At 40.5% G+C, this 12240-nt stretch overlaps 1 protein-coding gene across 3 annotated transcripts in view; it reads right to left on the bottom strand.

The window, feature by feature from the left end:
- The window catches only part of LOC126596502 (protein DETOXIFICATION 12-like), a 28185-nt gene that overhangs the window by 8068 nt on the left and 7877 nt on the right, over nt 1–12240 (bottom strand). The window contains exons 1-7 of one of the 3 annotated variants that reach the window (XM_050263107.1): nt 11261–11649; nt 8037–8581; nt 7839–7925; nt 7655–7711; nt 7264–7502; nt 6946–7151; nt 6623–6711 (exon numbers count right to left, since the gene is read on the bottom strand). The exons of 1 other annotated variant lie outside the window; for it this stretch is intronic. In XM_050263107.1, coding sequence (XP_050119064.1) covers nt 6661–6711; nt 6946–7151; nt 7264–7502; nt 7655–7711; nt 7839–7925; nt 8037–8581; nt 11261–11533 — 1458 coding nt within the window. In that variant the 5' untranslated portion in view covers nt 11534–11649 and the 3' untranslated portion in view covers nt 6623–6660. Of the gene's footprint in view, nt 1–6622; nt 6712–6945; nt 7152–7263; nt 7503–7654; nt 7712–7838; nt 7926–8036; nt 8582–11260; nt 11650–12240 lie in introns of those variants that run through there. One more of the 3 variants, XM_050263108.1, reaches the window with a different exon arrangement.

Here is a 12240-nt window from a genome sequence, read left to right as displayed (position 1 = left end):
GAATGTGAGTAAAGGTTGGGCATGTTTGCTAGTCTACCTTGCCACGAAGCACAGAGGTTGACACACAGGGACTTTTCAATTATCCAGCAATGGTACTGTTCCTTTACCCTCTCTTCGATTTTTAAGAAAGTAGTCATGTTGGGAGTTTGGCTCTCGAGATTCGGAGGACGGTGCCTCTTCGATTTTGGAGCAAGCAATCTTGTTGGGAGAGTTTTCTCGAATGTGAGTAAAGGTTGGGCATGTTTGCTAGTCTACCTTGCCACGAAGCACAGAGGTTGACACACAGGGACTGTCCAATTATCCAGCAGTGGTACTGTTCCTTTACCCTTGTGGGTAATAATATGGTAGCTAGACCTTCAAAATTTATGGGTCTAAACTTTGTTAGTGATGTTTCTTTGCTATTCTTTTACCCTTCTTGGTCAGAGCGATGTAGTGGGAGCTGCAAGCTTCACGTGCTCAACTTTGGCAGAGAACTTTGGCAAAGTTTTCTGTGGTACCCATGAGCTATTGTTGCGTGTGGGAAGTGGGTGATTGAACAGTAAGATTCATGTGTTTTCTACTTCCCCAGAAGTCTTCGACAGAATGCCCATAATTTCCGCAAAGCTGAGTGTGCGTGTGACAGGTGCTGACAAGGCTGGAAAAGTAGGTACCTCTTCGATTTCTGAGATCGGCCCTCGTGGTCTCTAGGGAGCCCAGCTTTTGAGAAAGCGAGCGCCTCTTCAATTTATGAGACCAGCCTTCGTGGTCTTTGAGCAGCCCAACTTTTGAGAAAGCAAACGCCTCTTAGATTTCTGAGATCAACCCTCGTGATCTCTAAGCAGCCCAGCTTTTGAGAAAGCAAACGCCTCTTCGATTTCTGAGCAGGCGCCTCTTCGATTTCTGAAGCTCCGTCGAGTGCAGATTTTTATAAGGGCTGGCATTAAGTTCCAAAGCACACTTGAATCTTCACCAGTAGAAGCTTCATTCTTGCACTTCTAAGATCTTGATTTGTCCGACCTCTTCTCTCTTCAACACCTTTGAAAATGTCTGGCCCCTCCGACCGTCGTTTTGACTTGAACCTTGTTGAAGAGGCAGCCCCGCCTTCTCCAGACAACATATGGCGCCCATCATTCGTCTCCCCTACTGGTCCTCTTACCGTTGGGGATTCCGTGATGAAGAATGATATGACCGCTGCGGTGGTGGCCAGGAACCTTCTCACTCCCAAAGATAACAGACTACTTTCCAAACGGTCTGATGAGTTAGCTGTTAAGGATTCGCTGGCTCTCAGTGTTCAGTGTGCAGGTTCTGTGTCTAATATGGCCCAACGCCTATTTGCTCGAACCCGCCAAGTTGAATCATTGGCGGCTGAAGTGATGAGTCTCAAACAGGAGATTAGAGGGCTCAAGCATGAGAATAAACAGTTGCACCGGCTCGCACATGACTATGCTACAAACATGAAGAGGAAGCTTGACCAGATGAAGGAAACTGATGGTCAGGTTTTACTTGATCATCAGAGATTTGTAGGTTTGTTCCAAAGGCATTTATTGCCTTCGTCTTCTGGGGCTGTACCGCGTAATGAAGCTCCAAATGATCAACCTCTGATGCCTCCTCCTTCTAGGGTTCTGTCCAGTACTGAGGCTCCAAATGATCCCCCTCCGGTGCCTTCTCTTTCTGGGGCTCTACCGACTGCTGAGACTTCTCCTAAGCAACCTTTGTGAAGGCTCCCTCTTGTGTGTTTATTTTGACTCATGTATATGTACATATTTGTAGCTTATCGGGGATATCAATAAATAAGCTTTCCTTCATTTCAACGTATTGTGTTAAATACACCAAAGCCTTCTTCGCTAAGTTCTTTGAATTTTCTTTTGTTGAAGCTTGTATGTTGAAGCTTTCTGAGTGGAGCATGTAGGTTGGGGTAGTGTTCCCTTAATTTTCCGAGTGAGGAAAACTTCTCGGTTGGCGACTTGGAAAATCCAAGTCACTGAGTGGGATCGGCTATATGAATCTTAGAACGCCATTGTGCTCGATCCTGTGTCATGTCCTTCGTTAGATCCAAGTACTCTAAGTCTTTTCTTAGAGTCTCTTCCAAAGTTTTCCTAGGTCTTCCTCTACCCCTTCGGCCCTGAACCTCTGTCCCATCGTCGCATCTTCTAATCGGAGCGTCAGTAGGCCTTCTTTGCACATGTCCAAACCACCGTAACCGATTTTCTCTCATCTTTCCTTCAATTTCGGCTACTCCTACTTTACCCCGGATATCCTCATTCCTAATCTTATCCTTTCTTGTGTGCCCACACATCCAACGAAGCATCCTCATCTCCGCTACACCCATTTTGTGTACGTGTTGATGTTTCACCGCCCAACATTCTGTGCCATACAGCATCGCCGGCCTTATTGCCGTCCTATAAAATTTTCCCTTGAGCTTCAGTGGCATACGGCGGTCACATAACACGCCGGATGCACTCTTCCACTTCATCCATCCAGCTTGTATTCTATGGTTGAGATCTCCATCTAATTCTCCGTTCTTTTGCAAGATAGATCCTAGGTAACGAAAACGGTCGCTCTTTGGTATTTCTTGATCTCCGATCCTCACCCCTAACTCGTTTTGGCCTCCATTTGCACTGAACTTGCACTCAATATATTCTGTCTTTGATCGGCTTAGGCGAAGACCTTTAGATTCCAACACTTCTCTCCAAAGGTTAAGCTTTGCATTTACCCCTTCCTGAGTTTCATCTATCAACACTATATCGTCTGCGAAAAGCATACACCAAGGAATATCATCTTGAATATGTCTTGTTAACTCATCCATTACCAACGCAAAAAGGTAAGGACTTAAGGATGAGCCTTGATGTAATCCTACAGTTATGGGAAAGCTTTCGGTTTGTCCTTCATGAGTTCTTATGGCAGTCTTTGCTCCTTCATACATATCCTTTATAGCTTGGATATATGCTACTCGTACTCCTTTCTTCTCTAAAATCCTCCAAAGAATGTCTCTTGGGACCCTATCATACGCTTTTTCCAAATCTATAAAGACCATGTGTAAATCCTTTTTCCCATCTCTATATCTTTCCATCAATAAGGTTATCTCCAACCGATCCGATCAAAAGGCCATACGGCTAAAAATAGCTCGGAATGACACGAAAACCATCTCTAATTGAAAGCTAAGCCAAAGGGCTCGTGGGCCTCACCAAACCCAAACCCCCAAGCCAGTGGGCTGGCCATTTCCAGCCAGCCCTCTAGTGCCAGAATGTCAAGCTTGACATTTTGCCAGCCTTCCAGCTCCAAAGTGTCAAGCCCTCCAGCTCAATCCATTTGAATGCTAACAGCAACCTAGCGTCAGCATGACTCCAATTAGCAATGGTTAGCTAACGTCTTGATGCCGTCAGTTTATCGTTGGAATTTTATTTTTGACGAATTTAAAAAAAAATCTATTTTTTTTTCTATAAATACCTACATCATTCCTACAACATTAAAAGTTGAAGATAAGAAGTTTCACGTATCCTATCTAAAATTTGCACAACCAATTATATTTTGACATGTGACACTCGAAATCCTATCCGAAAAATTATTAAGATTACATAAAGATAAGAAATCTGGAGAGTTGCTCACTCTAACGACACGTGTCACTCGAAATCCTATCAAAAAAATTATTGAGATTACATAAAGATAAGAAATCTGAAGAGTTACTCACGTTAGCGACACGTGTCACTCGAAATCCTATTCAAAAAAATTATTGAGATTATATAACGATAAGAAATCCAGAGGCTTATTCATTTGGCAACAAGTGACACTCAAAATATGTCCGAAAACCTTATTTTAATATGGTAGTTTAATTTAATTAACCATATTAATTTAATTAAAAAAATAAATTATGTTTGGCCTATGACCCTTTGGCCCCCTCGGTTGGAGATGATTTTTTGTCAAATTGCTATGTTTGGCCTATGACCTTTTGGCCCATTCGGTTGGAGATGGTATAAAATACAGCCTAGCACGGTTCATTAAAATATAATTTATTGCAGGACTATAGGTTGAACATGGCCATTTAGCCCTCTTTCGGTTGGAGATGGCCGAAAGAAGGCCAAATGACTCCCTTTAGCCCTGAAAAACAAAATATATTTTAATGAACAGTGTTTGGCCATATTTTATACCATTTCCAACCGAGAGAGCCAAAAGGTCATAGGCCAAACATAGCCCTTTGACAAAAAATCATCTCCAACCGAGGGGGCCAAAGGGCCAAGGCCAAACATAATTTATTATTTTAATTGAATTGAACTACAATGTTAAAATAAGATTTTCGGACATATTTTGAGTGCCACTTGTTGCTAAATTAATAAGCTTTCGGATTTCTTATCTTTATAAAATGAAAAGGATGTGAAAAATTGGTGAATAATTGAAATAAAATGAGGTAATATAGTATGGAATGGTGAAAATGATGTGAGAAATATGGTAGAAATGACTTAGGTATTTATTAAAAAAAATTAGATTTTTTTTCTTTTAAATTTCATCAAAAAATAAAATAAAACTTTAACCTGACGTCAGGTAGCATGTGCTTGGGTTGGGTTATAAGGCTGGCTGCTCTTGGCCAGCCCATTGGTCGGTTCTCCTATTTTTGGCCGGATGGGGCCCAAAAGCCTTTTGGCCTAACCCTCGGTTGGAGATGATTTTTAGGTCAAAACGGGCTATTTTTAGCCTTATGACCCTTTAGCCGGATCGGTTGAAGATGACCTAAGTAGACATGCCAAAAATCTCTATTTTTGGTGCACATGATACGAAGAGATAAGGAGAAAGGCATTGTATACATAAAAGCAGAGAAGTTATGGGAAATCTTTATTTGTTAGGCTACAAAAGCAGAGCCAATGTGACAGCAAGAAAAACAGAGCAAATACTATAGGGCTTATGTGCGCGTTAATTTCGATATATGAGTGTTTATCCTAAAAATTATCAAGCGTTCCAGGCCGAATAGGTAATAGCTAATTATGTTTTTCGGTTGAATGCGGAGCATGTCAATTTGGTGACCGAGCTCGAGCTTAGTCGATGAGTAAATGAGTGGTGGTGGTGTCGAACGAGGTGCTAACTTCTGTTTTTCACAACTGCGACTGAGGAAGGAACTTGTCTCGACCTTTGGGTTCTAGAACCTAAAGGCAAGACTGCTAGTTTCTATGAAGTTCAATAAATATTCAGCTTTCAATGTGCCGAATGACATAACCTGGTAACACCTCACTTAGTTGAGAAAGCTAATGAAGTGACCTCTTCCAACAAGGATGCAAGGACCTTTTGTTGATAGAGATTTGGATAAATAGTTAACCGAACTTGGAGTAGAGCTATTTCAACAAATTGCAAGGTACTCCTTGATCACTTGATTCTACGGCTCCAGAGCTATTTCTACAAATTACAAGATGTCGCCGATTGTCAAGTATAGAGCCATTTCTACAAATTGCAGGGTCTGCTTGACGAAGTTAGGAAGATCCGTATTTTTCTCAAAGATGAGAGGGTTTCACATAAAGCAAAAGTTTGCACATGATAGATCTGTGTGTTCAAGAGTTTGCACATGATAGATCTGTGTGTTGTCTCGAAGGTCCTTGAATGTTGTCTGGAGCTTTACATTTATGAGGTGAGTCTGCTCAGCGAACAAAATGAATACAAGATATTCATTGTGACAAATGATCCTCACTTGGCATTACCCACTTAAGCCACGTGCACCAGATCGACTCAAACCATGCAATAGAATAGGATAGAGTCATGATATTTCAAAACCCTCTTGTGATTTGGCACCCTCATCATCATTTGGTGGGGATGAAACTCCATCTTTATCTCTTCTTTTTATTTTTTGGCATCTTAGGCTTTGACCAACCGGGGTGTGCATGCATAATTTGCATTCTTTATCTCTTCTTTTTATTTTTTGGCATCTTAGGCTTTGACCAACCACCCCGTGCATGCATAATTTGCATGGAGGGTAGCTAATCCCCATGCTGCCATGCAAAGTCATAAATCCCAAACACGTGCCCACCTTAACGAGAGATTTTTCAGTGTAATCGGCACACGAGGTGATACACCACGTATCACTATACAAATGGTGGAATTTGTAGGTTAAAAAGTTAATAATTTAAAAAATAAAATTTATCATTACTTACATAAAAATACGTGATGTACCATCCGTGTTTCCATCACAATGAAAAATTTCTTCACCTTAACAATCCTTCATCTCATTTGAATTTGTGGAATTGGAAAGCAATCACACTGCTTATAAAATCAAAACGTGATTGCGTGGGAGAAGGATTCTATCATCTTTACTTTGTTGCTGTCAAAACATTTTAAATAAAAACTCCAAGATGATTATCATGATAAAAACCAATGATAAAATCTTAAAGAAGTTATCAAAAACATTTATTTACTCTCGAAGCTATCGGAGGGTCTCACTCAACGGCCACGATTGCACGGGTGGGCAGATAGATTAAAATTGGGTACAAACAATGGGTCATCAGAACTCAGCTGCTCTTTGTTGCCCGCGTTCATTGTCATACAGATTTTGAGTAGCAAATGCAATGCTATCAGGAGACTCGGGACACCATGTTGCATTTCAAAACGTCTATACAACTTGATCGTAGTCAAGACTGAATGCCACAAGCCTATATGTATCAATGATATGCGAATGTGTTATTACTCTCTGCCTTGTCACACAAGGCATTAACTTCCAGGGGGGCTCCTGTCAAATATCCTCTCCCTTGCCTTACTTGCCTGAAACTTGAAAAGACCAACCTTAATATCCTCGAAACCACATAAAAGGAGGTCGTGCTTAATGAAATGTTGTGTCTGTGGTTGGCTTTCAAGTAGGGAGTTTGAACAAAAAGAACATATCGTTGTACTCGTAAGAGAAAATGTTCTTCATCTTTCCTCCCGACTTCTTGGCAACCAAACAGAGAATTTTGGAAATGAATGCGGAGAAGATCGAGTTAGGGTCGAGGATTTAACCTGCTTTTCCCAATTTGTACAACATGTTACTAAAGCGAGCAGACTGACTTGCACAAAAGCACCAACTTGTATACCAATCCAAAGGCCCCTTCCTCTTAGCTGTGCCCAGAAAGCCAACACGATAGCAACGGGGATTCCACAAAGATAATATGCTCCAAGGTTGATGTAAGCCCCTATGTGCTGCCACCCAGTTCCTCTAGCAACACCTGATTTAGCGGTTCAAAAAACATATAGCATTAGATCCAAACACGAATGAAGTTATTCTTTAGAACAATGCTTAATCCTGTAATACTATCGGCAGAAGATAAGGCAACTGACCTGTAAGGACCCCGTGCATACTGTCTAGTATGACAGAAAGGCAAATTAGAGGAACCATGATTGTGACGTAATCGATGACTTCTTTCTCGTTGCTAAAAGTGTAACCAAATACTTTCCGGCAGGCAAAGAGGATCGTGGTTGTTATACTTGTCTCTGCGACTGCAAGAAGCATCGCAGCAAAAGTAGCTATACGAGCACGTTGTGGGTTACCAGCTCCCAGTTCATTTGAAACTCTAGTACTGTACAACACCAAAGGAAAGAAAAAGATAAGTTATTGCTTATTAGAGATCTTTTTATGCAAATTTAACTGCATTGCGATTTAGCACGCAAATACGTATAGTTTGATGGAACTTAAAGAGTTGAGACTTAAGTGCTCAATGTTTGAGCATACCTTACTGCAGCACCAAACGCATAGGGTATTGCATAGATCGTTGAAATCGCCAGAAGACTGTCCAAACCAATCAATTAGAATAACAAGAAGCTTTCTAAATGGAGATCAAACTGGATTTTTTTTCCTGCATCGTTCTTAGAATATCTGATTGGCATCTGAAATGCAACAAAAACAGAAAACTTACCATGCAGACAGAACTGAGGTTTCAAGAGCCGGATTTGGTAAAAGTCCAGACAGCAATATAAGCAGCTCGAATGACCACCCCTCAAGGCTACAACCATCAACAAGAACCAAGACAAAGGACTTGGAGAATTGTAAGACCAAGAAATTAAGCATATCGAAATCTTTTCTTGAAACTAAAATACAGGGAGAAACTGGCTACCATTGCATAACTGCAGAAGGGAGGGCAAAGCGAAAGAATTCTCCGATTCCATGGAATATGTCCTTCGAAATTGGAGCACGAGTTTTTGAACAGGCAGGGGAAAACTTCATGTATAACCAAAGAAAAATCACATTCAACCAATAGGAAATGCCGATTGCTAATGCTCCTCCAAGGTGCTCTAATCCAGACTTGAATATTAGAATCCAGCAGAGAGGAATATGGAATAAAAAGGTGGCGAAAGAGGTTACGATCAGAGGCATTACTAAACTCTGTGTTTGAAAGTATCGAATGAGCGGTTGAAGAGTTGCATAAGCAAATAGACCAGGAATGAGCCAGATTATGTATTTTCCGGCTTCGCGAGAAATCGCAGGGTCTTGACCGGTGAGAATCAGTATCTCCTCCATATATATCCATATCAAAGATAAAGGAAGACAAACCATGTTGAGAGAAAATATAGCAGTGTACGTTTGAAGTCCAAGTTTCTGATATTGCTCTGCTCCATATGCTTGCCCACATAAAGTTTCCAGTGCACTTGCCATTCCCAACTGTTCATATAGATTATTAGACAGATTATAAACATCTACGCTACGAAAATCGTCATTATTTCGATATTAGTGCTGGAAAAATTATGGTCCAATTGCTATCACATAGAAAATCAAGAAATAATGTAGTGCATGCACATGAGTACGTAACCAATGTTAAATGAACCTGACATAATAGATTACAAAAACTTGAAAATACAGTCAAAGCAAGTTTTGGACAATCTGTCCTTAAGACAAGTTTACGTCCCACTACGGTGCTTATGGTTGATCGATGCTTGTCTCCCAGGATACAATGACCACGTCCTTGTAATAGTATCACTCCAAATCACAAGGCTCCAATGAACCACGATTGTGTTGAAAACTCTCTCATATGAACTCAATGGGACATTACAAAACTCTTTAACAATAGTGCACTATATGTTTGAATATGTAAGTGTAAAAGTTGTTAAGTGACTATGGGAACTTCCCTATTTATAGAATTTGAGATACCTCTTTGGAAAGCATGTGACTATTCATGAAGAGTCAAAAGTTGCAACTTTTCATTAGGATAGACACATATTTCCACCAAAAGGCATCACTTATAATTTCCATTCAATTAAGAAATTTAATATAATAATAATAATATTAAATTTTCCAACAATTAGTACTACATCTGTGCTAAAATTCGAACTCTATTATCAGTAAGTTGTGTTGTAAGCTAGATGCATGGACACGATGGTATTCCCTCGTATCCTCATGTTGTATTCCTTTGTAGTCATACAACAATTCTTCTCGTTAATATGACCTATCCCCTTGTCGGTCGTATCCCCGTATCATTGTCCGCTTCCATTCGTAGTTTATAAGATTATCATTAAGAAGTTCCATGATATAAATACAACACTCACAGCATTGATCCCAGCATGGTTTGGGAACAATTTTCTGTACATGAAACATTTCAGTGGACAGAGGAGTTATGGAAAGACAAATTAATCTGCAGTAGCAGAGTCCAATTAAACACACATTACTTCATATAATTCGTGATTAGGCGTTAATTATGATGGCAAAGCCCATAATCTACAATGGTGGGTGGGAGCTTCAAAGGTGACGTCTTGCATACATGGGTTAGTTCGGTTAGTCGTGACCATGGAAGAAAATATCGATAATATCGGCGAAATATCGCCGATATTATCGGTTTTTCAGGTAATGGATATTTAAATAGGTATCCAAATGGTTTTCGGAAAAATATCGCGATATTTTTTTAACCGTGCTACTCGGAGAAGAACGCCGGAGCTTCTACAGCTCCGGCCGACCACAAACAAGGGTTCTAGACCCCGATCTAGGTATCAAACAAAAGCACGAGACGAGAGGAGTGCGTTTATACCTTCCATTTGCCGTGAAACGACCCGTGGTGATCGGAAAACCTCTCGACACCCACGGTCTCGCCGGAGATGGGTGCGCCTATTCCCGGGCTGATTCCGTGCTAAATCCTTGGTAAAAAGGACAGAATAACCTCAATAATCACATCCAAGCAACAAACCAACACGGAAAGAGAGGTTCGAGGCTTACCTAACCATAACCCATGAAGAACTCGCCGGAGGTTCTTGGGGTTTCGTCGAGTTGCGCAGCAACGGGAGAGAGAGAAAGAGAGAGAGAGAGAGACGACGGCGTGTAGAAGGTGATGACGATGCCGTCGACGGAGTACCACGAAGGGTGTGCGTGGGTGCTCTCGGGTGTGGGTCAAAGGGTGAAAGAGAGAGGGTCTTCGAGAGAGGGAGAGTGAGTGCAGAGAAGAAAGAAGGAGAAAGAGGTCACGGGGTGGGGAGAGAGAGAGATACGTGAGGGTGCTAGGGTGCTGCCATGTGGTAGCTTGAGAGAATTTGGAAATCAAGATGAATGGTCCAGATTTGGTTAAGATAGGGGACTAAAACGATAATTTCATAATTATTTGGGGAACCACGAAAATATATAAAAATTTGGGGTTGGGTTGTTACAGTGTGTCTGTGCGTGTGTGTGTGTAGAAGTGGGGTGCACTTTGAAGTGTGTGTGTGTGTGTAGAAGTGGGGTGTGTGTGTGTGTTATCCGAGAGAAGAAAAAAAAAATCCAAACCTGCTTTCAAAATATCCAGGCTATGTGTCAGTCTGTGTGTGTTATCTGAGAGAAAAAAAAATGCAATATATAAAGTGTAAAATATTGTACTAATTCATTATATATAATGATTGTGGTGTCTTTAAACTTTTTTCATTAATTACTACATATTTTTTACACTCACAATGTTTGCCAGCTCGCTATATAATCAATTTAAATCAGTTAAATCCATCATGCAATGCATTTCCTTCCAATTTTTTGTGATAAACTAATAGATAATTGACTAAATAAACATCTTGCAAAGTTTCAATTAAAATTTCCAAGTTTTTCTTACAATTTCCGTGGTTTCCATGTAATTTTTATCGATATCGATATTTTACCGATATTTCCGTGTTTTCGGACTACCGATATTTCCGATATTATCGATATTTTCTTCCATGGTCGTGACAGTGACCTGAGTTCAAAATCCTTACCAATAAGAAATAGGCGAGAGTAGCTTAGAATATTGCATTGCAAAAAGAGTGGAAGGTTTGTGGGCATTTCCACAAACAAAAACCAAACATCAAAAAGAGCAGTGGATATTAAAACAAGAAGAAGATGGAAGGAAGAAAGACTTACAAAAAGACTGAAGCCGGTGGCGCCGGCGAGGGAGATGGCTATGGAGGAACTGGAGAGAGCAAGTTCACCCAGGTGACCAACCATTATCATTGAAATAAACCGCAGCATGTACTGGGATAGAACCACAGCAACCATTGGTCCTGCTATGCATCCCAACCTCTTTACTTCTTCATAAAAAGAAACCCATGTTAGACAACTACTACTACTACTTGAATTTCTACTGCTTCTTCGTTGCTCTTCTCTGTATTTTGGCAATAGCAAGCTCTCTTCCATGGCGGAACTCAGGCGGAATTCAGTCTCCGCGGTCGCCTCAGGACCTGATGATCAACCAATAAGCCTAATAACCTATGGACGTTGGGCATTTGGAAAGTTTTGACCTTTCATGGGGACATTATTACCTGTTTCTTATGAATCACTGCCAAGTGTATAGCAAATACGACAGCAAGAAAAACAGAGCAATTATAAATCTTTATTTGCTGGGCTACAAAACAGGCAAGATTATAGGGTATATTTACAATTAAAAAAACACATGTTGTTTGATTTCTTCTCCTGCAATTTAGATGAATTTAGCGTAGAATATCGCTTATATCAGCAACAAAAAATATACTGAAGTGGCCAATTTGGACTGATAGAGGTGATTCTAAGGAGTAAATGCACATGGCAAGTTTACCTTTTTGGTGAGATAAAAGAAAGGCATTGTATGCATAAAAGCAGAGGAATTATGGAAAATCTTTATTTGTTAGGCTACAAAAGCAGAGCCAATGTGACATAAAGAAAAACAGAGTAAATATTACAAGGCTTATTTACAGTAAAATAAAGTTGTTATGTTAAAAAAGGCGACCCGAGCCAACAAAATTCTCTGTTTTGCGAGGGTAGGAGAACGTCTATCGTACGCAACTTTACTCTTACTTTGCAAAGAGGCAATTTCTACAACTCGATCCTATGATATTTCAATCTACACGTTAATTTTCGAAATATGG

This window comes from Malus sylvestris, chromosome 13 (assembly GCF_916048215.2).
Source record: "Malus sylvestris chromosome 13, drMalSylv7.2, whole genome shotgun sequence".
NCBI classification, from domain to species: domain Eukaryota; kingdom Viridiplantae; phylum Streptophyta; class Magnoliopsida; order Rosales; family Rosaceae; genus Malus; species Malus sylvestris.
This window is presented reverse-complemented; position numbering and strand designations above follow the sequence as displayed.